We start from the raw sequence: 22,570 nt of genomic DNA, 5'->3' as shown, positions 1-22,570 counted from the left end.
ATACCAAACCAACTTCTGTCATTCCTACTGCCATGACACTGGTATAAGCAATCATCTATTCCTTACAGCAGGAGTAGGCAAACTTTTTCTCTAAGGGCCAGATAGCAAATATTTTAAGCTTTGCAGGCCAAATGATTGTGTCTCAACTGCTCAATCTCAGAGACTGAAGGCAGCCAGACAATCAATAAACAAGTGCACCCGTGTTCCAAACAAACTTTATTTGTGGACACTAAAATTAGAATTTCATACTTTTACATATCACAAAATACTCTTTTATTTCAACTATTTAAACATATAGAAAAACATTCTATTCCTAGCTTATGAGCCACTGAAATACAGGGTGTGTGATCTGACCTGCCAACCATATTTTGCTGACCCTTCACTTTAGAGCACTGCTGTGGCCTCCTAGTCACTCTCTCTTTCTTTAATGTTCTCCACCACAACATCCAGAGTGTTCTGAAAACGTCTCTCTGATCATGACAGTCTTAATACTACAACCCTTAGGTTTGTCCAAATTCCTTATTGTGGTTTACAGGACCGTGTAGGACTTCTCCAAACTTAACCTCTGACACTTGTTTCACATTCCTCGATCAACCTTACAGGTGATCTTTTAGTCATTGCTTCCTTTGAGCTATCACATACTATTCCCTCTACATATAACTCTCCCGTTCTCCCTTCTCTTTTTCCTGCTTAACTTTTCATCCTTTGGGTCTTGCCTCAGATGTTACTGTGTTAGGAGACCCTCCTATCCTAACACAGTGTGTTCCATTACTTAAATCGTCCTCTCCTCAGACTGAGTTCCTGAAGCATCTGGACTGGCACCCGACACATGGTACGTTAATAATTTTGTTTTGTGAATAACATGGTATAGAGAATGGACAGGAGAAGGTACTGGCACCAGAGAGGTGGTCTGGGCAACTGCGTCAGTAACACCCAGTGAAAAAGGCTTGCAGCAATAATGTGTATGGACAGAATAGGCGGATTCTAGAACTGCTATTCATGTGTTCCAGCTCCAGGTAACTTTTGACTGTTGAAAAGAAAATGTTTCCTCAAAAGGCAGGTCTGCCAACACTGGAGACATTTAAAAGTGTGCCCTATGGGTTTGAGGCATTTTTCCCAAGGTGGAGTTACAAAGAAATGTAGAACAGTGGGAGCAGCGTCTCTGTGAGTAAATAAGCAATCTTCCCTATGTAACTGCTTTGAGGGGATGGCTTCCCAAACAGAAATAACAATTCTGTAACATTTGTCTTTAAAATGTTACTTAAGGAGCCCCTTAAGAGGTTGTTCAGAGGGTTAAGCCTCTGCCTTCTGCTCAGGTCATGATCTCAGGATCCTAGGTTTGAGCCCCACTCTCTGCTCGGCAGGGAGCTTGCCTCCAGCCCCGGCCCCCCGCCCCCAACTGCCTCTCTGCCTACTTGTGAGCTGTCAAATAAAATAAATAAAAATCTTTAAAATGTTACTTTAAAGTATCATTACTTACTTACCCGATTATTTCATTAAGCTCTCTCTTCATGCTCACTGAGCATAAAGATGAGTTATTTAAGAAACTAGTTTCCTTGTAGCCGCCTCCATACTGCTGCAGAGATGGCACGGAAGCACTAGATAAGTAGTTGTCAAAATTCAACCCCTGTGCCAAGGTGGCAGCTCTCCCCTCATTTTGCTAGCCCCTGCCACCCTGCCCAGTGTGGTGAGCACAGTTTAGACAACTCCAGGGCTACCCTTAAGTGATTTGAAAGGCAAGGTTCATTCCATGCATCTCCTTTGCAAACTAATGTTCACCTTGTCATCCATCTCTAACAGACTCTGGCCCAAGAGCAGAGTTCCTTTTCCTAGAAAGCCCCCAATCTGTCAATACTTAACTCAAATATTACCTCTTCCTTTCATGCTACCCTTCCCCCCACCCCAGCATACCATTCATTATACATACCATTCATGCAACAATTATTTCTTGAACATGTACTAGGTACTAGATACTTACCTCTTCTAGGTGCTGGGGGACATAGCAACAAAGCAAAACAGAAAACAAAACAACACAACCGAATTTTCTGCCATCATAAGCGCTCACATTCTAATACCATGCTGAACTGAAATGCACCCATCTCCCGTCACAAACCCAATCCTACTCATCTTGCAGCTCCTGTGCCCAGGACAGAGACTGGCCGAGAATGCAGGTGCCAAGTGTAACTGAATTCAACTGAATGGCCCATCATAAGAATGTCAGTCCAGGATCTGAGCTGCTCATCCTCCCTACTCTCTCTCTATAGTTCCACCTTGTCTAGTTAAAGATCTCCCCTCCACGAGGTCAGTTTTTTCTTCACTTTGTCCCTCAACCCTGTTTACTTAGCTAGAGAGAGTTGCAGATATCTATATTGTGTAGAACCCTTATATATTTCAGCAGCTCCTTGTACCTCAAAACACTGAAATGGCACTTTTTGAAAAGATTTTATTTATTTATTTGACACAGAGAGAGAGATCACAAGTAGGCAGAGAGCCCAACACGGGGCTCGATCCCAGGACCCCGAGATAGTGACCTGAGCCGAAGGCAGAGGCTTAACCCACTGAACCACACAGGCGCTCCTGAAATGGCACTTTTAACCAGGTTCTCTTCTGTCACAGAATTCAGCTCTGTGCTACCTCTGCCACTGCATGGAGTTATAAGTCATCCCTGCCCAGGAGCCAAGAGAAAAAAAGTAGGAATGGCATAGAATGGCCTCATGAAAGGAACACCATGGAACTCTCTTTACCTCTTGAACATAATGCTCAGTGGGATCTTTCAATATTGGGCTATGTCCTTTCAAGATAAGCATTTTCCAAGGCATATTACTGTTTACCAGTTACCGTCATATCCATTTGCTTATTTGACCTTTTCAACAATGCTATGAAGTAGATAGGCATTATTATTCCCACTTTACAGATGAGAAGACTGAGGCTCTGAAAGGGGATGAGAACTTCTCAAAACCTCTACTGTTTAAAAAACGACCCCAGATTGAAACCAAGATTTTTGAGTAAATTATTCTCACTTCACTGTGATTGAGACACATTCTACCAAATGGTCTCTGATCCCAAAATATCCCAAGTTAGTGACTCTTTCCTCAAAGGCTCTAGAACCAACCACATTGAACCTACTGGGGACATCCTTGGAATAAATTGTGCTTATAGCCCTGGGGCTTTGCCTTCTTTGCCCAGTCAGCTGGAGCCCAAGAGGGGACTACTACAATTACTTGCAAATCTGAGGCATCACCTAACCACAGTGATGATTTGGCTCTGGTCCATGCTAGCCTCTGGTGAGACCCAGTCCTTCTGGCTGAAGCTAAGGCGTGAGGAGACAGGCTATCATTACAACTATTTAAAAACAACACATATACCAAAACAAAACAAAACTTTATTTACAATTGAAAACTTAAACAGAAAATCTTGGGTTCTGAATCTGTGACACTTCCAAGGTCTCTTGATCAAAAAGGGCTGCAGCAGGCAGGGAAGCAAACACAGGGGCCAATCCGGATTATCTTACTCAAGAGCGTCACCCAGAGCAAGGAAGGCCCACAATGGCAGAGAGGTGAAGGTCTGTTAGGGATGGAAGAGATAAGTAGCTCAGAGGCACTGGAAGGGGACATTCCATGAGAGACAATACTCCTAGCTCTTCTCTACACTCCTAACCTGCTTTTCCCGGAAGAGCAGAACTGGTCTGACTCTTGCCCTCCGTCAGACCTTTGGTTCCCCAGCATAAAGTTGCGAAGTATACTACACAAGAACAAAAAGAAAGAAACTAACATTTATGGCCGCACATATCATCTCATTTATTTACCATTCACAAATTCTGTGTATATATTATCTGTAATCAAGCAAAAGAGGAAACTAGGGTCCCAAGGGGTTTAATGGCTTCCTGGTCTACTTGGCTCCAAAGTCTGTGTGCTTTTTGCCAGACTTCGATGGCTCTCTGTGGAGCTCTAGAACAAAGAGCAATCCTTCCTCCTTACAGGTTTTGGTTCCAGTGCTATAGAGAAAGTAAAGTCCACACCCTCTGTTTATGGCCTTGGTAGTTAGTGTTACTTAATGAACGGAATGAGTACACTCAGAAACTACTCCGTCTCCCTCCCCCTACACATGGCCACGCCCCTTTCCCTCCAGGGAACAAAGAGTCCTGTTGTCATACTGCAGGCTCAGGCTTAGAAGTTTAATCCTGGAACCCCAAGCAGAATATAAAAAACTGCATAAATGCACTTTATAAGTTCCATGGTGCCCCAGGACCCAAGCTCTCTCCTAGACCAGGCACTGTGTTAGTCAGCATGGTCCCTGCCTCAAGGTGTTCTGTCTAGAGAAAACCAGGCCAACACATCTGTGATATGCTATGTTAACTGCTGTATACAGAAATGAACCAAGTACTGGGAGAGCACCCAGCAAAGCACCGTTGACTGTCCCAGACCTAGAACTAGGAGGAGATGGAGGGACCAGGGAGCGATTCAGACTGATGTCAGCCACATGCCTGGGAGCAGCTGGGTGCAACTAGAATCAGTTAAACTATGTAGATACAGTACATATTTCTATCATGAGATACATGCTCAATATGGAAAATTCAAGCACATATGGGACAATAGAAATGGGGGGACAAAAACCTCTCTCTGTACTACACAAGTAACCATTACTAACAGTTGGCTGTACTTCACTGTAGTAACTTCTGAAATAGTTATTCAAATGTACTAAATATTGACTTTGTCACTTAACATACTCTAAAAATCTGCTGATACATACAGATCTACCTTTTTTTTTTTTTTTAAGGCTATGTGGTATTTCACCAACTGGCATACCTCAACGTGTGTGACCTGATTAAGATGCTGGGTGCTCTGCCTTTGTACTGGATGGGACTGGAATGAAGCCATTCTCCCCTCCCCTCCCTTTTTAGCTGGCAGGGCGGTCTCTCTTTCAGGGCAGGGAACAACAGTATCACACAGCCAGCAGGCATGCAAATATTTGCTGCCAAGTCTCTAGCGCTCCCTACACCTGTATTTTCACGTGGAAACTTGTCTCTTGCCTGGCCTGCTGCAGTGGACACCTCACTGACCTCAGCTTCTCCTCCACATTGCTGCCAGAGTCCCCTATGGAATAAGAAAATTCAATCACAGTGTTCTCCTGCTCAAAATCCTCCAGTGGCTCCTGCTGGCCTGGCTCTTTTTGGAGGGCTGGACTGGGCTCCCTTTTGACAATCTCTGGAGTCCGATGAACTCTCACCCCAGGGGGGAAAAAATGTGCCCACTGCCTGAAGCCCACTCTCAGGATAACACATGAGTATCTCAGCCTGCCCTGGTTCTCCCAGCTGGCCCTGGCCTCCTCTAGCCTTACCTCTTACCCTTTGCTAATATGGAATTAAGTGGTTTCCCTTACACTTCCTGCAGTTTCCTGCTTTTGCTCATGTTGTTCCCTCTGCCTGGAATGCCCTTCCATTTTAGCCACCTGAGAAGTTCTCTTCGTTCAACTCAGCCACAGCATCCTCTCTTCTGTAGTCCACTCAGACTGCTCCAGGTGCTCCAGCTTTCCTCACTCTGCTCTGAAGCCTCCAGTCCAAGGCTTTACTGTGCTGCCATGGCCAGTCTCCCCAGAGACTGAGTTCCTTAAGGCAGGAACTGGGCTTTTTAAATTTGCAGCTGCCTATGCTGCACAGGACCCATCTTATTCCAACAGTGCATAGTTGTGGAAGGAATGATTGGTCCTTGTGCCATCAACATGTCCCATCATCTTCCTCTATAGGAAGATATTGTGTCTATGGGTAATCCCATAATGGGAAACAGTGCTTCCTAAAGCTCAGTCATTCCCACAGCACCTTCACCACGGTTTTAGCCACCATCCACAGGCACAATTTTTAACCTAATCACCATATGACCTTTAATAATGCCTCACTATAAAATGGTGTGTCGCATTAATTACATATTTTTTCTAAGATGCAATGTTGAAGGATACTCATCACAGTACTGCCTACAGCAGTGCAAACCCTGTTTCTCTGGTAAGAAGCATCTGAGATACTTGTTATAGACATAGCTATCCTGGATCCTACCTCAAACTCACTCAAACTTTCCAGGGAAGGGATCTGGGAATTAGTTGCTTTAACAAGTGCTCCCAAGTGATTGGCTTCTTTAGGGAAATTTGGGAAACAATGACAGAAGAAAGCAACCTACTGCTTGCTACAGGTACCAGGCTTGGGGTTAACTGGTAGAGCAGCAATTCAGACTAGCTGGGCTGCCAGAGCTCACAGCCACTCCCTTTTCCAAGGGACTCTGAAGCTTTCCAAACAGAAGCTCCACCAGCCCCCAAGTGGTTGTAAGTAGCAAAGAACCTGATCCAGATTACAGCAGGAGAATCCTGAGGGCCAAGGTTCACTTCTGGATTCCTAACCAAATGCATCATAAAAAGCTTTCACAGGACCCACTGAGATAAAACCATGGTCTCTATATTGAGAGTTGAACAGAAAACTTCCTGTTCGCTAAAACCAAAGTCAGGGCCTAAGGCAAAACCAGAAAAAGCTTTAGAAGTGCTTCCTGGGGAGGTAGAGCTGATCATGTCACTGAGCGGTCTTCTATCTCCTTCCCGTTGTCTTTTATTTCCAGTGCCTAGACACAAGGCCTCCCGTGCATGATTAGGTGATATCTTGATTTGAATGCAGCAGATTCCTGCAGGACCAGTGCCACCAAGAGAGGATCACCTTCTGGGTCTTTTCTGATTGGAATATGGTGGCTTTTCCATTAAAAAGCAGGCTCTGTTATCCCACTACAGCCTTGCATTAGCATCTGCTGAGTGCTGGTTAGAAATGCAAGATCTCTGGCCCCATCCAGACCCACTGAGTGAGAATCAGCATTTTAATAAGATCTCCTGGCGATTCATACGTGCATTAACGTTTGAGAATACTGCCCAACAGGGTCTAAAACCAGCATTTATATTAGCTGTTAGCCATTATATTGCCCCAGACAACCCGAGGGATCTGAAACACTTCCATATGGCAAGAAAAATTATGGGATGATACTCTGCTCTCCAGGGAATTAATCTCCACTTTTCCTTCCTTTCTCCCAAATCACATTACTGAGACACCCAAAGTGGGGACACTTTATGTCAGACTGCCACCTAGATTCCCTAACACCTTAAAACTTATGATAAAGCTTTTTGGGAAAGTTAAATGAGATAATTCAAGTTCTTAACTCAATATTTGAGCACAAGAAGTATGCAATAAACAACTGCCATAATAATACTGCCTCTAAGTATTAGCTATAAAAGATTCAGTTCTGAGCAAGTCACGGGTAGGAAACTGAATTGGAAGTACCACACTTACATTTAATTAAAATTAAATAAAAAATTCAGTCCTTCAGTCACGTCAGCCACATATTTCAAGTGCTCAACTGTCTCATGTGGCTGGAGCTGCATGATGGACACACAGATATCGAATATTTCCACCATCACAGGAAGGAATTTCTATTGGACAGTTCTGGTCTAAGAAGCTTCTGGAACGCCAAATGGCCCTTGTGGAATTTGTTCTGCTTGGGTTGTAGGCTGAGAAGAGAGGCTTCCTCGGGGGCAAAGGTTTACTTTGCCCTTTGCTAATAAGAGATGAGGAAGGGATGGTTGCGATCACCACCCTCAGGAATCAAGCCCTCGTCAAGGATTTCCATTAACTTTCTAGAAGGGACTCAGAAAAATACAGAAAAGCCCCAATCAAAAATTTTCTTAAACACTGTTCTTTTTTTTATCTCTGTCCTCTGGTAGTGATCAGTGGTCAATCCTTAGAAGGAAAAGGACCTAGTAGCTCAACTCAGGTTCAGCAAGGAGAAGGAGGGAAATGCTAGCTACTACTGAAGGAGGAGAACAGGCTGAGCCCTAGGGATCTCCTAGGCAGGAAAGAAAGCTCAGGGTGTCACCTGTGCCTCAGAAGGGAGGGAGTATTTGGCTGGAGAAGAGAGAGGACCACGTGCAGCTTCTAGCACACACTTGTGCATGCCTGCCTCTGCATTTGCTCATACCAGTTCTCTGCCTAAAATGCCTGACATTCTCTCTCTCTATTAACTCATGTAATAAATTTTTGATGAATGCCTGTAAGTGCCAGATGCTATGAACACAGAGTAAGTCACAGATAGAGGTATATACAGTTATTAAAATGGTCTGGCATTGGACTAGATCTCCATTCAGAAAAAAAGGCAGAGAGGGGTGCCTGGCTGGCTCAGTCGTTAAGTGTCTGCCTCCAGCTCAGGTCATGATCCCAGGGTCCTGGGATTCAGCCCTGCACATGGTTCCCTGCTTGGCGGGAAGCCTGCTTCTCCCTCTCCCACTCCCTCTGCTTGTGTTCCCTCTCTCACTGTATCTCTCTGTGTCCAACAAATCAATAAAATATTTTTTAAAAAAGAAAGTAAAAAAAGAAAAAAAGGCAGAGAAAAGAAAAATAGATTCTAGGTAATTTTAAAGTATATAAGTAAAACCATAGAAATATTAAAAAAATACAAAAGACGTTATGAGCTGAGATACTAAGGACCTTCCTAAAACAAGATAAAACCATAAAAGCCGTAAGAGAAAAGACTGATAATTTTGACCTCATCAAAATTTACAGTTTCTGTTTAACAAAGGATATCACCAAAGTTAAGATAAGCAACACAACGTCAGTTTTTGCTTAAAACTGTTCTGGACAAAACAGTCACAACATTTAACTGTTCAAATCGTCAGAGAAGGATAAAATAAGCTATATGCTACAAACACAGCATATTGTTAGTTTGTTTTCATATGAAGTAGTTTTAGGAAGTCTTCAAGACATCTGCCAAATGGAAAACAAATGAACAAAATAGTATGATGACATTTAGGAAAAACAAAACCTCCCCAAATAAGATAGGCATAGGGAAGGCCCTGATGGTCATACATCAGACTGAAAACAGTTACCTCCTGGGACAGAAGTGGGATTGGATGGGGAGGACAGGCAATGACAAGGACTTGGAACTGTTTTCTTGAGATTATATTATGTTATTTTTAAGATTAAAAACAACCAAATAAAATATGTGAACCTTCATTGAATTTTTCTTTTTTTAGAGCTATTAAAGTTACTATGTGGACAGCTGGGGAAGTTGGAACATGTATATTAAATAATATTACTGTGGTCATGTAGAATGCTATTTTTAGGAGTTGTCTGCTCAAGTATTTAGGGGTAAAGTGTCAAGGAGTCTTCAACTTTCAAATGGGAAAGAAATAAAACGATGGAAGGAATGAAGGTAAAAAGGAGGGAAAGAAGGGGAGCAGGAGAGAGGAGAGGGAAGAAGGGAGAGAAAAAACCAATGTCAAAGTGAAATGGTAACACAAGAATATTAACCATTGGTAAACCTGGGCAAAAGGGACATGGGTGTTCAGTATACTTTTCTTCCAAGTCTTCTGCAGGTTTGAGAATTAGAAAGAAAGAAGAAAGGAAGGGAGGGAGAGAGAAAAGCAAGGCAAAAGGCACCACCACCCCACACCTAGCTGAAGTGATCAATTTCTCCCTTGAACTCTGGTAACATTTAGCAACCTCAGTTATATTATTAGTGATCACCTCTGAGATTCTGTCTTATTCCCTTTAGGCTCCTGAAAGACAGAGGCATTTTTCAACTCGTTGTCACCCAGCACAGAGCAGGCAGTGGCAAGTATGGGGAGGAAATGAGCTGGTGCAGGCTGGGAAACAGGTTGCTTTCACTTATGAGTCTGGCAGATACAAAGTCAGGCCCTGGAAATGAGCATCACTTCCTTTTTTTTTTTTTTTTAATTTTACTTATTTATTTGAGAGAGAGAGCAAGCACAGAGGGAGAGTGAAAGGAAGAAGCAGACTTTCCACTTAGCAGGGAGCCCAACTCGGGGCTCAATCCCAGAACCCTGGGATCATGACCTGAGCCGAAGGCAGAAGCTTAACTGACCGAGCCCCCCAGGCAAACCGAGCATCAGTTCCAATGAAAGAGGCACGATGGCTGTGTCTCCCAGCCGCCCAGCCTGCTCCCAGCCTGGAGTCGCCCAGGGGTGGAGCCAGGTCCTGCCAGCAGGGGCACAGGAAGAACTAGAGTCTGACAGTGCTATGAGACCGCTCACTGGCTTTCAGGGTGATACTTTGTAGACCACAAAGTGGTAGAAAAGTTAAATGCCCTAATAAACCTTTTTCTGATCCTTACAAGGAGCCTAAGAAAGCTATTGTCCCCATTTGACAGATAAGGAAACGGGCTCAGAAAAGGGAAGTGATTTCCCCAAGGTCACACAGACAGGAAATGGGGCTCAATCCCATGTTTTCAATTCTATAGGTCCTTCCACTAGACCATGCTGGGGACTCCTAACCAGGAGAAAGGCACACGTACCTGATCAGTCTTGCTCTGGACTACATCTCCCCACACTGTGAGATCACCACAGGCAGCTTGGGCTTATTGTTGGGGCCTGTGGGAACATTCTAGGAGAGAAAGCACAGTGGAGATTCATCGACTCAAACACACACACTTACCAAACACAAAGGGATGCCTGCCAGCTCCCGTGCTAAGGACTGAGGACTCAGGGACTGAAATGTTAACAGTCCATGTCCTAGCTGAAGGGTAAAGATAATCCAGATCAAAGAGAAAATGTCCAACATTTAAAAAAATCAAACCTATGATATGAAACAATGCAGTAAATTATAAGACAGAGTTGACACAACAGAGCAGAGGAAGCAACCACTGCTTAAACAGGGGACACTTGAGCTGGGCCTTGGAGAATGAATGGGATCCCACTGGAAGGAAAAGTAGAAGAGCATTCCAGTAGAGAAAACAGCACGGGAAAACGCTCAGAGGCAGGAATGTGTATGGCATATTCCCAGGAGAGCTAGTAGCCTGATGAGACTGGAATACGGACGCAGCAGTGGCAGAAGGAGCTGTGGAGACATAGCAGGGCCCAGGTCATGAAGGACCTTGGCTTCACTGCTGAGTAAGATTTTATCAAGTAGGTGAAGGGGCCACCAGAAGCCAAACCTCAGTGAGCACCAGAGGGGCAAACTTCAGGCCAGAAAAATGGGGGGGGGTGGCTTGGATTCCTCATTCTTTCTGAGGGAGCCCAAGTAACTGGAGGCAGTAAAGACAGGGCCTAACACTCTCATGTTACTAGACTAGAACGGCCAAGATAGAGGAAATCAAAACAGGACTCACCTCGATCTTTCGCATCACTAGAAGTCCATCAATGATTTTTCCTGTAGGAAGAGTATGAACTAGACTTTATTATTCTCATTTGCATAGCACTTTCCAGCTTCCAATGTCCACTCTTAGCCAGCATCTCACTGGAATCTCATACTACCATCAGAAAATTGAGATTTGATGGAAGTGAAATGATTTGCCCAAGATCAGAGATAAGAAGGAGTAGCGGACTAGGTTTGGGCGATTGCAAAGCCCTACTGTATCGTGCTCCCTCTGTGTGGCATTCCTTAAGTGACACCATCTGGGTTTCCCTCCCAGACATATAGATCACCCCAGTGGTTACACACTACATCAGATAGTCCCTCCATCCTTCTATCTAGCATTCTAACCACAAGTTCTCCCCACCTCCCACCACTTCCACTTTCCCAGAGCAGTTACATCAGTTAAGCACTCTTGGGGCTAGAGTCTGAGGACTGGCTCCTTTAGAAGTCCCACTCTGTGTGAACGGGGCCCGGACTCTGAGACAGGAAGAGGACTCACCAAACACTACGTGTTTCCCATCCAGCCAATCACATTTAGAGCAGGTGATGAAGAACTGGCAGCCATTTGTACTGGGACCACTGTTTGCCTGTCAGAAACCAAGTATACCTTCAGTGAGTTTTCCTGGCCATGCTAGTCAAAGGGCAAGATTCTCAAAAGAGGGGCATCTGGGTGGCTCAGTCAGTTAAGCGTCTGCCTTTAGCTCAGGTCATGATCCCAAGGTCCCAGGATCGAGCCCCACATCAGGCTCCCTGTTCAGTGGAGAGCCTGCTCCTCCCTCTCCCTCTATCTGCTGCTCCCCATGCTTCTGCTCTCTTTCTCTATCTCTGACAAATAAATAAAATTGTAAAGAAAAAAAAAAAAAGGATTCCCCAAAGAGCCTGTAGCCCTGATTCCTTTCTTTCTTTCAGCAAACCTTACTAACTAACTACTATAAGCCAGGTCCTAAGCTAGGATTCAAAGATATTGAGAGAAACAGGATACATAATCACTGCCCTCAAGGAGCTAGATCCTTGAATAAATGTACAGTTCTCCTGCAGCCTGAATTTTTAAAATGGGAACAATTGTTCGCAGGGACTGATCTGCTGTATTTAATCCGACACTGGTTATACCTGGATTACAGTTACAAGTTAGGTACGATGGAGAAAAAGGCTGTTGCCTGTGCCATAAGCTCTTTTGACTGAATAGCTTTGTACTGCACCATAACAATGGTAATAAAAGACTATAAGGAGGTGTGAAAAGTTGCTATGCTAGTGCCATGCTAGAAAAAGATGCTATTTAATCAATGATGCTTGCTTTTTACAGCTACACCCCAAAACCTGTATTATTGAATTTTACAGGAAGAAGTATTTTTTTAAAATTGAGAATCTGAAAGTCTCTAGCCCTATCCCCTCTCCACCCTTGAAATTGTTTCTACATCATTACATTTCACAATGCATTACAAAAGAACAGGCTACGGTTATGATGCACGGAAAGGCACAGAGCAGATACCGATGAATGACGAAAAGATCATCAGCATGATAGCTAACCTCTCCTGGCCAGTTGCTCAACAAACACCATAGGAGGGTCATTCCTTTTAATCCTCTCAACATCCCTTTGAGATAGGTATAAATGAGAACACTGAGGCCTAGAAAGGTGATGTGACCAAACTGAGGTCACATGGTCATGAGGTCATCGTCTGGCTTCAGAGCTTACTCTTTTTTTTTTTTTTAAAGATTTTATTTGTTTATTTGACAGACAGAGATCACAAGTAGGCAGAGAGGCAGGCAGCGGAGGTGTGGGGAGCAGGCTCCCTGCTGCACAGAGAGCCAGATGCAGGGCTCGATCCCAGAACCCTGAGATCATGACCTGAGTCGAAGGCAGAGGCTTAACCCACTGAGCCACACAGGCACCCCAGAACTTACTCTTGAAAGCAGTTAGCTGTACTGCTTTGTAAGGAGAGATTTGACTTTCTTATGAAGTGTACTTTTGTATTTTTTTATGCTGAGACCCTGGAACTGGCTTTAATACGCTAAATTCAGGCTTTTGTATATCAGCAAGTACAAGTCACCTTTCAGTACCACTGCCTTGTGACAGTGTCTGTCTCTGTGGATGTTTTATTGCATACTTCGCTTGTTTTGGAAAAAAAAAAATGGAGTCGACCATGGGAAACTGAGAGTACTATTAAAAGCACAGGTCTCATACGATAACCATGACTGAGGCAGGACTGGAAATTATGAGACAGGTCGATAGCGGTAATCGGATGCTACGTGGATTTAAATCGGTTGGTTCTGTGTTGGGCTGTGCAGGAACAAATGTGTGCATGAAATACATTCATAGCACTGTCCAGGGGAACGCACTCACTGCCTCACCAGGGATTTTGTGTTATACTTAGAAATGCCCCTCGTAAGATGAGGCTACTTACTCGTGGGTTTTGCGCATGTACTTATGAACAATTCCTACCCGAAAGCAAGGGAATGCCTAAGCCAGTCAGAGGAGGCACATGCTGTGGAATGAGGCACAGACATCCTGGGGCTCCCAATTTTTTGATTCCTTCTTTTGACCAGTCAATCAAGCAATCATTCAATCTCCCTTGAGGCTGGTGCAGGGACACTAATTAGCAAGCAGGCAGGCAGAACAGTCATATACATTTTTATGGCTCAAGGGGCACTCTCTGCCCTCTCAGCCCCTTGGTTTGCTCATTCTCTTGAGGCAGTACAGCTCACAGCTTTCAAGAGTAAGCGCTGGAGCCAGACGATGGCCTCATTATCATGTGACCTCGGTTTGGTCACATCACCTCCCTAGGCCTCAGTGTTCTCATTTGTACCTATCTCAAAGGGATGTTGAGAAGATTAAAAGGAATTAACCCTCCTATGGTGTTTGTTGAGCAATTGGCCAGTAGAGGTTAGCAATGATGCTGGCTCTTTCCGCCATTCATCGGTATCTGCTCCGTGCCTGTCTGTTATCAGGTAGTAGGGCTTGGAGACCCCTGTGGCCCAGTCCCTGCCCTTGAGGAACTTAGGATATAGGGGAGGATGGAACAAAAATAATTGTGCCACATAATCTGTGACAGCACAGCTTCACCAGCGTTAGCCCGAGGAGCAGAGACCAACGTTTCATTCCATTTTCCTGACTCCTCCATAAATGGCATGCCCCTGGAAAGATCTAGCCCTCTAGATCTAGCTTGGCGAAGATCCAAGCCCACCTGAGCCCACCTTCAGCATTTACTCCTGCGTTTGCCCAGCCTGGCTCTCCGAAAAGGGGGCTTACACACTGTTTGCCAGGCAGGTCTCACTCCGTCCTCATGGCAGCCTCCTGACTGGCTTCTCTTACCTCCACCTCTCTATTCCCATCTGCCACTCACACCGCAGCTGGGGGCTTCTCTCTAAATCACAAAGTTGATCAACCCTGCTCAAAAAAGCATCCGGCTCACCATAACCTGTACTTCACCATAACCTCTGATTTTAGCATTTGAAGCCCTTGAGGAGCTAGACCCACTCTTCTCTCTAGTGTCTCTACTGGCCCTTCCCTTCCCCACTCACATCCTATGTCCTCATCTTTCCTCACCTTCTGTTCTCTGACCATGCCACCCTCCTCCGTGAAGCCGTGCCTGACCCCTCGGAATGGCGCCTTTCATTCCATGGGGCAGCCCATGGACTTTTACATACGCTGAGGGGCCCTCACCTCTATAGATGGTGGTGTGACTTCCCTACGTTGGGTCAGTTTGCATGTGTGATTCCTCCACTAGATGTTAAGTGTCACAAGGGCAGGGATCAGGTCTATACCCCTGTGCCCTACCCTGAGGCCTGAAACAGAGCGGGTGTTGGCAAACCTTCACTTGATGAATGCCTGCGTAGATAAGTGGAAGGGCAGTCAAGCAGGGCAGAGTGTGTGCCTGTAAATATAGGGTCTGGGGAGGGAGAATGGGGGTACTGCCAGGGAAATGGGTAATGTGGGGAGGTAGGGAGGAGACTGGAGAGTGAGAGGGAGGCAGGATGGGGTGAGTAAGAAAAGGAGGGCATGATGAGTAAGGGGAAGATGGGGGAGTGAGCATGAGTGGGGCAGATGAGAGGGTTAAGTGGGGCAGGCGAGGGCTAAGAAAGGAGTGAGGTATGGAAGCGGGTCTAAGTAGGAAGGAGAGCAGGTCCAAAAGGAGCAGGAGCGGTCAGTGAGCCCGGAGGGGGACAAGCCAGGCAGCAGCATGCGTGGATAGGTGCGGGGGGAATCCTGATGGGTGGAGCGCTGAAAGTACAACTGGCCACACTCTGAGCAACAGGGCTGGATGCTGAGCACGTTCCCCCGCTCAAACAGAGGTAAGAAAACACACATCAGAGTTCAACTCTGGCTCCCCAGACTGCTAGGGGCCCAGCTCAACAAAATCAAAGCCAACTGAAGAAGGAGGTATACATGGCAGAGTGAGTCCTGGGACAAGTAAGAGAAGTAAAGAATTTGCTTTCATCCTAAGAGATAGCACTGGGCCTCAAGAGGGGCCCAGAACCTGGGGAATAGGAATGTAACCCAAAATCTTGACTGGATCTTACTTACCATGGAAAGCAGGCCTGGAGCCGAGTGTCTGAGTTTAAAATTTTCATCTGCAAATGGCCCCCGGTAAATACTGGCAACTCCAGTACCATCTCCCTGAGCAGAAAAAAAAGGAAGTGTTAACAAGTTTTGAGTGTTGCCCCTCCTCCCCCATCCTGGAACCCAGAGGAGGGATGCTGCTGCACCAAAGCCAACTTTTTAAGGTGCGCTTTTACGCTTGAAGGTCACTTTGTGAGACACACCTCTTGGACCCTATCTTATAATCAAAGCCAGCACCATCCTAGGCAACCTGCAGCCCACACACTGGCCAGGGCAACACACAGGTTCGGTAAAATAGGTGACAGCTGGGCCTCTAGAAAGCTCAGTTAAGACACAGGCAGAGTAGGGAATGACAGTACAATGATCACATACATAATCCTTGCCAAAGACTCTCATGCCCGTTGGCATATAGAATTATCCTATTAACTGACCACTATCTCCGCTCCAAGCTATGCAAGTGGATAGGCTTTTGGAAGCCTCATCTGTGCAGATACCACCCTCTTGACCAAGGCTGATTGGTCCAAGAGAGGATGCCCAACTAATGGAGTTCCTTCTTTGGGAATTGTGAAGAAGGACTGAGCCTCTCTTTGAGGTTGAAGTTATCATGTGAGCCTGGAAGCTGCCAGTGACCATCCTCTGGTCTGAGAAGAGAAAGAGAAGGCAACATACTTGTATAGAGAGCACTAGAGAAATAGAAAAGACTGCCTTGGTTCTATGTGGCCTACTAGTTCCTAGTTCGTTTCTTCCTTTGGGTTTCATGAAACACCTTATCATAAATCCCCAATTTCTGCTTAAACTAGCTTTATTAGCATTATCTCTTCGCTCTTCCAGTAACCACATGGAATAAGCACTATTATTGTCCTCGTTTTCCAGGTGAGCCAACTTAAGTCAGGGTGATAAAGCAACTTGGCTACAGCCATATCTGTAGTACCTTAAACAGAATACCTGAGAGGGTGACAAAAGACCAATCTCTTCCAGCCAGTTAGTAAAGAGAAAGAATATTGGGTGCATGGCAGAAAGGAAAAGCACTGATATAGGACAGAATCAAGGGGCCCTTATTGGGACAAAGATTGCCAAAGACAATGAACATAAGCCAGACAAGGAAAAAAACTGTCAAAATCAAACTTCTATTTGATTTCAAATTAATAAAACCAAGCTCTGTGTAGTGGAAAGATCTGGATGTGAGTTCCAGATCAATCCTTTATGAGCTGGAAAAGTCACTTTGCTCTGCTGAGCCTCCCTTCTCTCAGCTAACAAGTGAAGATGAAATCACCTACTCTTTACACTGCTGCCAGGAAGACCCAATCAGAAAAGACCTTGCAATTGATACAGCACTATAGTAAATGTGAGCTATTTTATATAAATATATATATATATATATTTTAAAGATTTTATTCATTTACTTATTTGACTGATAGAGATCACAAGTAGGCAGAGAGGCAGGCAGAGAGAGAGAGAGAGAGGGGAGGAAGCAGGCTGAGCAGAGAGCCTGATGCGGGGCTCAATCCCAGGACCCTGGGATCATGACCTGAGCCGAAGGCAGAGGCTTTAACCCACTGAGCCACCCAGGCGCCCTGAACTATTATATCTTTAACTCCACACAAATACCTATGTACATACAGAAGAAGAGAAAAACAAGTTCACTTCCAATTTCCCAATAAACCTGGGGGACAGATCACTTCTTGCATCCTTAGCTATAATTACATTATTTATTGCTCTCCAGAAACCAGAGTAGGGAAAATGACAAAATTAATTTTCGGAGCAAACAACAGAAAGTGACTTAAGGGGCGCCTGGGTGGCTCAGTGGGTTAAAGCCTCTGCCTTCGGCTCAGGTCATGATCTCAGGGTCCTGGGATCGAGTCCTGCGTCGGGCTCTCTGCTCAGCAGGGAGCCTGCTTCCTCCTCTCTCTGCCTGCCTCTCTGCCTACTTGTGATCTGTCTCTGTCAAAGAAATAAATAAAATTAAAAAAAAAAAAAAAAAAAAAAGAAAGTGACTTAAAATTAATTGAATAGGAGCACCTGGGTGGCTCAGTTGGTTAAGCATCTGCCCTCAGGTCAGGTCATGATACCAGGATCCTGGTGTAATGGCCCAGTTTTACAATGTAACACACATGAGACAAACTGTATCTAAAAGCCTGGTTTGACCTAAAATCTGCCACTTTGTAACTTTACCCAGACAGGAAATAGGCCTTTAAAAACTCCTAAGAGTTAAGCTGAATAAATATACACATGAAGGAGAAAGAACATCTCCCAGATTCAAGAAAATAGCAATTTGTCTTAACCAAATGATACTAATAAGGAAGACCACCATGCACGTGCATGCAAGTGGTTGGCTAAGGAAAAAAGTAGGTCTAAGAAGAGATAAGGTTTATTCAGCACCCTCCAAGGTCAGAGAAGGAGAAGAGACTTAATATGAAAGATACATACAGTCTAGTCACAAGAAATTTATACTTGACAGTGAAGAATTATTCTACTGGGCTCTGTTAGTAAATAGAGGAAATATCCCTCCAGAACCATCTGCCTCTGTTGTCTGATTCTTTGCCCACTAATTGATTTCTGGTGAAAAATGCAACTTTCCTGGGGCGCCTGGGTGGTTCAGTGGGTTAAAGCCTCTGCCTTCGGCTCAGGTCATGGTCTTGGGGTCCTGGGATCAAGCCCTGCATCAGGATCTCTGCTCAGCAGGGAGCCTGCTTCCCTTCCTCTCTCTCTGCCTGCCTCTCCGTCTACTTATGATCTCTGTCAAATAAATTAATAAAATCTTTAAAAAAATGCAACTTTTCAGGCACCTTGATACCAGAGGTAGAAGGGAATTAGAGCATAAGCACTGAGCTCCATGAAAAAGGACTACTGCCATTTAGAAAAAAAAAATTTTTTTTTCATCTGATTTCTACCCAAGTGTCATGTGACTAACTAGTTTGTATCTCTCAAGGATCATCTATAGGTATGCTGGGAAAGTTCAGTTTCTGGCTCTAAAAGGCTGAAATTTGGAAGTCAGTGACTCGAAGTGCTAATGTATTCATCTAGTGGTATAAAGAGTAGTAGCAAGTAACTCTAAAGGACATTCCTATCCACCCCCCCTTACTCCTTCAGAAAACTTCGCTACTGTTGCGAGTCTTAGGACCGAGTCCTGTAGTAGAAGTAGCAGTAGCAGCAATAACAAAAAACAATATTCCTAAAGGGCTTTGATAGTAAAGAAATAGTACTTACATTAACAAAATCCCCACCCTGAATCATGAAATCCTTTATGACCCTGAAACAAAGTATAAAGGATCCTGAGAGAAGGTTCTGTCATTTAGAAAAACATTGCTTTAGTCATTATACTTTAGATTAACATTGATTTAAAAATAAAATGTTTATCACTCTGGCTTTTAATAAGCCTTCAAATCGATTGTTGAGTTCACAAAAACATTCCTTCTCAAGATCTAGGAACTGTCCTATGGTTTTACTTCCCACTAAAGAGATGAATCCCCAAAGGAAGTAATTTTAAAAGCCTGCAGGATGGCTTGCCAAGGCCTTACCTGTGGAAGGTGCTCCCTTTGTAGCCTATCGGAACCCCATCTTTTCTATAACCAAAAAGAAAGAAACTTGGAATGATGATAGGTAACCAGAGGCCTGTCCAGTTTACCACCCACTAGAGCCAAGGAACTTTCCTAAAGATGGTCGGGAGAAGAGAAATAAAGAAGGCAAATGAACTGAAGATATTGGGGTATTACCTTCTATTACTGTCACCAGCAATCATTCAAGGCCTGCTGATGGTTCCCCAAAACCCCACCGCAGCCCCAGGACATCCTTGAGGAGCAAGCAGAGAAATCGACTATGTCTGACACTGACCTGAATTCTCCAGTGCAGAACTGCCTTAAAGGGAAAAGAGTGAACGAATCAGTTACCATGGCATCACAGCTGAGGGCATTCCTATTCGGGTGGGGATGGGGGGAGCACAGACATTAGCGCCAGAAAGCCCACCAACGGGCCAGCCGACGTCCAGACACCTAAGCATACAAATTAACAACAAAATTGATATGGGAAGAGTAAAAACGGTGACTATTCAGAGCGCTACAGAGAAGACTCCGATCTTAAGGGAAGCGAGTGGACAGACAGAGGCAGGCAGAGGATAATGCCTACCGGTTCCAGCTTCTGGTTCGGTTAACCTAGCAGAGCTGGAACATCTCCTTACCTAAAATTCTCGGCCGTCTTAGGCACAACGTCCGCAAACAGCTCGATCTTCATGCGGCCAACTTCCTGCAAGCGGCGGGAGACGGTCAGAATGCCTGGTCCAAGACCATGAAGGCCTCGGCGAACAGGAACTGGAGCGGCTGACCCCTCTTCGCCCCCATGCCACTCGGTCTCTACCACCTCCACCTCCACAGCCTCTCCTTCCGCGCCGTCCAGTCCCTCCCGCTGCGCGGCGCTAGGATGGGCAAGACTTCTCCCCTTCCCGTGCCCGTGCCCCTGCCCCGCAGGTCGGTAGGTTCTGGACCAGTTTCGTTTCCTGGATTCTCCAGTCCGCTATCCCTGGGTGGGTGAGATCTTCCCGGCTGGTTCCGTGAAGTGTCCCTTCGGCGCCGTGGCTGCATGGACCTCACCTGGCCGCCAATGCTGACATCAAAGAACACCACGGGATTAACAGGGCTTGAATTTGCCACCGCCATGGCTGCGACCCGGAAGCAGAAGACCGAGGCGTGGGTTCCGGCGAACCTAATCCCCCGCTTCGCGGGTTTATGCGCCGGCGCAGGCGCAAGACGCAACGAAGGCCAGGCCCCGCCCCCCGGAAGTCCCCGCCCCGCCCCGGCTGCCAAGAGCTCTGTACCTCCCGTGCGGAAACCGAAACCGGGCGTTGTGGCAGTACGTGGGACCAGGACCTCTGAGCCATCCTACGTGCGACCGGTCTGATCCCTGCCCATTAGTCTGTGAGCCCCACGAAGGCACTTGGAATAGCCTGGTATATGTAGCCCTTCGGTTAAGTCAGTACACCAGAATTTTAGTTCTAGTTCTGCCACAAGCTTCCACTCTTGCCACCTACAATTCATTCCTGTAGAGCGGCTAGAGCTTTTTAAATAAATCTGCTTATAAATCATCCCTGGCTTCCCATATTTAGAATAAAATCCAAGTCCTTACATATAAAGGCCTACATTACATTATCTGGCCACACATATCTGGTCTCATCCTGTATCACCCTCAATTATGATTCTCTGGTTTTTCTGTCCCTTGAGGTCATGGAGATTGATACTCTCTTTAGAGTCTTGGTACCAGCTGTTAACAGTCTTTAACACTCTTCTAGATCCTAATGAAGGTAGGGAGTGCTCCTTGTAGCTCAGGGCTCAGCTCAGCGGTCACTTAACCTAAAGCAGCCCATAGTCACTCCTCCAGATGCATCACTGGTTTATTTTCCTCCTGCCACTCACCATCCAAAATTATATGGTCTGTCACCCCCCCCCCCAGTGTGTCTCTGTTGCACACACATATCTATCTTCCGACCTAATAGCATATTACCTCCAGAAAAGCAGAAACTCTCTTCACAGGTGTAGCTCTACTGCCTACTATTGAAGCCCATAGTAGGGATTCAATAAATAGATTCAATGAATTGAGTGAAAGAAGGTGACCTTGGGCAAGGTTTGGAGTCAGAGCATGTATCTGTATCATAGTTATTATGTCCTCTATCCATTGATCATCCCTTCTGGGTCAGTCATCTGAGGAAGTAAGAGTTACATATAAAAATTCAATATCTCAACTCACAGTGTCTTTAATTTTTGGTTACTTTTCCTTTCCTCTTGGTCTCCTCTATCTCCAGTTGAAGAGGAAGAAGAAAGAGGAAGAGAAAAAGGATGGGAAGAAAGAACAGAAGGAATCACCCTTTAGTATAGCTTATAGCAGCTATTTTAAAATAAATTTTTTGAATTGATTAAATATCCAATGTTTATGAGGTTGTGGAAAAACCAGTACAAAGTGCCAGTGAAAACAAATGATACCACCTAGCATTTCTTAAGTAGCTACTAAGTTCTAAATATACATTTCATTTCATTTGGTCCTCACAACTATATGGGACAGGAACGACTACTGTTCCCATTTTATGGATCAAGAAGTTTAAAGATGCTGACTATAGGGGCACCTGGGTGGCTCAGTTGGTTAAGCATCCCACTCAGTCTCAGCTCAGGTCTTGATTACAGGGTCGTGAAAGCCCCACACTGGGCTCCATGCTGGGCGCGGAGCCTACTTAATAAAGAAAAAGAAAAGAAAAGAAAAAAATAAAGAGGTTGACTATAGAAACATCATGTTGACTTTTTTTTTAAAGCAACACAAGTGAAATACCAAACTATATAACATTTGTATCCTCTGACCCAATTATGCCAATTGTTTCAGAATAACTCAAGAGAAAAAGAAGAGCTACATTCACAAAGACTTTCACTACAGCTTAATCTCAAATAGTGAAAAAGTAGAAACAACTTGAATGCAAACAATGAGAGAATTTATAAACATGATGTGGCTACTGAAGGAATAATTATGAAGACTATTAAAATATTGAAAAGTGTTTTATGGTATGTTAAACTAAAAATCAGACTGTGAAAATGAACATACAACATAACAATCACTTAAAAATATATGCATTTGCGGGACGCCTGGGTGGCTCAGTTGGTTAAGCAGCTGCCTTCAGCTCAGGTCATGATCCCAGTGTCCTGGGATCAAGTCCCACATCGGGCTCCTTGCTCAGCAGGGAGCCTGCTTCTCCCTCAGCCTCTGCCTGCCATTCTGTCTGCCTGTGCTCGCTCTCTCTCCCTCTCTCTCTGAAGAATAAATAAAAATCTTAAAAATATATATATATGCATTTGATAAAATTTGTTTCTAAATTT

At 44.9% G+C, this 22,570-nt stretch overlaps 1 protein-coding gene across 4 annotated transcripts; it reads right to left on the bottom strand.

Annotated features, from left to right (window-relative positions):
• Positions 1-3,362: 3,362 nt before the first annotated feature.
• PPIH (peptidylprolyl isomerase H) lies at positions 3,363-21,885 on the bottom strand. Of its 4 annotated transcripts, XR_006601731.1 has the most exons (11): positions 20,309-21,885; positions 19,900-19,964; positions 19,557-19,637; positions 19,244-19,288; positions 18,933-18,975; positions 15,690-15,782; positions 11,667-11,754; positions 11,142-11,182; positions 10,329-10,417; positions 3,658-3,741; positions 3,363-3,564 (listed from the first exon to the last, which is right to left on the bottom strand). XR_006601731.1 is itself a non-coding variant. In XM_004740628.3 (10 exons), exons 1-9 carry the CDS (start codon positions 20,372-20,374, stop codon positions 10,349-10,351), a joined length of 591 nt encoding a protein of 196 aa, XP_004740685.1. In that variant the 5' UTR covers positions 20,375-21,880; the 3' UTR covers positions 3,363-3,564; positions 10,329-10,348. The 4 variants fall into 4 exon arrangements, 3 of the variants coding, with proteins under 3 accessions (XP_004740685.1, XP_004740686.1, XP_012900544.1); XM_004740628.3 differs by lacking the exon at positions 3,658-3,741 and having other exon boundaries at positions 20,309-21,880; XM_004740629.3 differs by lacking the exon at positions 3,658-3,741 and having other exon boundaries at positions 19,557-19,580; positions 20,309-21,524.
• Positions 21,886-22,570: the final 685 nt, after the last annotated feature.

This window comes from Mustela putorius, unplaced genomic scaffold (assembly GCF_011764305.1).
Source record: "Mustela putorius furo isolate JIRA1106 unplaced genomic scaffold, ASM1176430v1.1 tig00003853_pilon_pilon_pilon, whole genome shotgun sequence".
Taxonomy (NCBI): domain Eukaryota; kingdom Metazoa; phylum Chordata; class Mammalia; order Carnivora; family Mustelidae; genus Mustela; species Mustela putorius.
Note: the sequence above shows the minus strand (reverse complement) of the source record. Positions and strands in the feature narration are given on the sequence as shown.

Excerpts from the sequence above, each read along its gene's own strand:
- PPIH (XM_013045090.2), bottom strand. The coding sequence starts at position 20,374 with ATGGCGGTGGCAAATTCAAGCCCTGTTAATCCCGTGGTGTTCTTTGAT. Across the intron at positions 19,289-19,556 it reads TTCTGCACTGGAGAATTCAG|AAAAGATGGGGTTCCGATAG; the intron begins GTCAGTGTCAGA and ends TTTTGGTTATAG. Across the intron at positions 15,783-18,932 it reads AGGGTGGGGATTTTGTTAAT|GGAGATGGTACTGGAGTTGC; the intron begins GTAAGTACTATT and ends TTTTCTGCTCAG.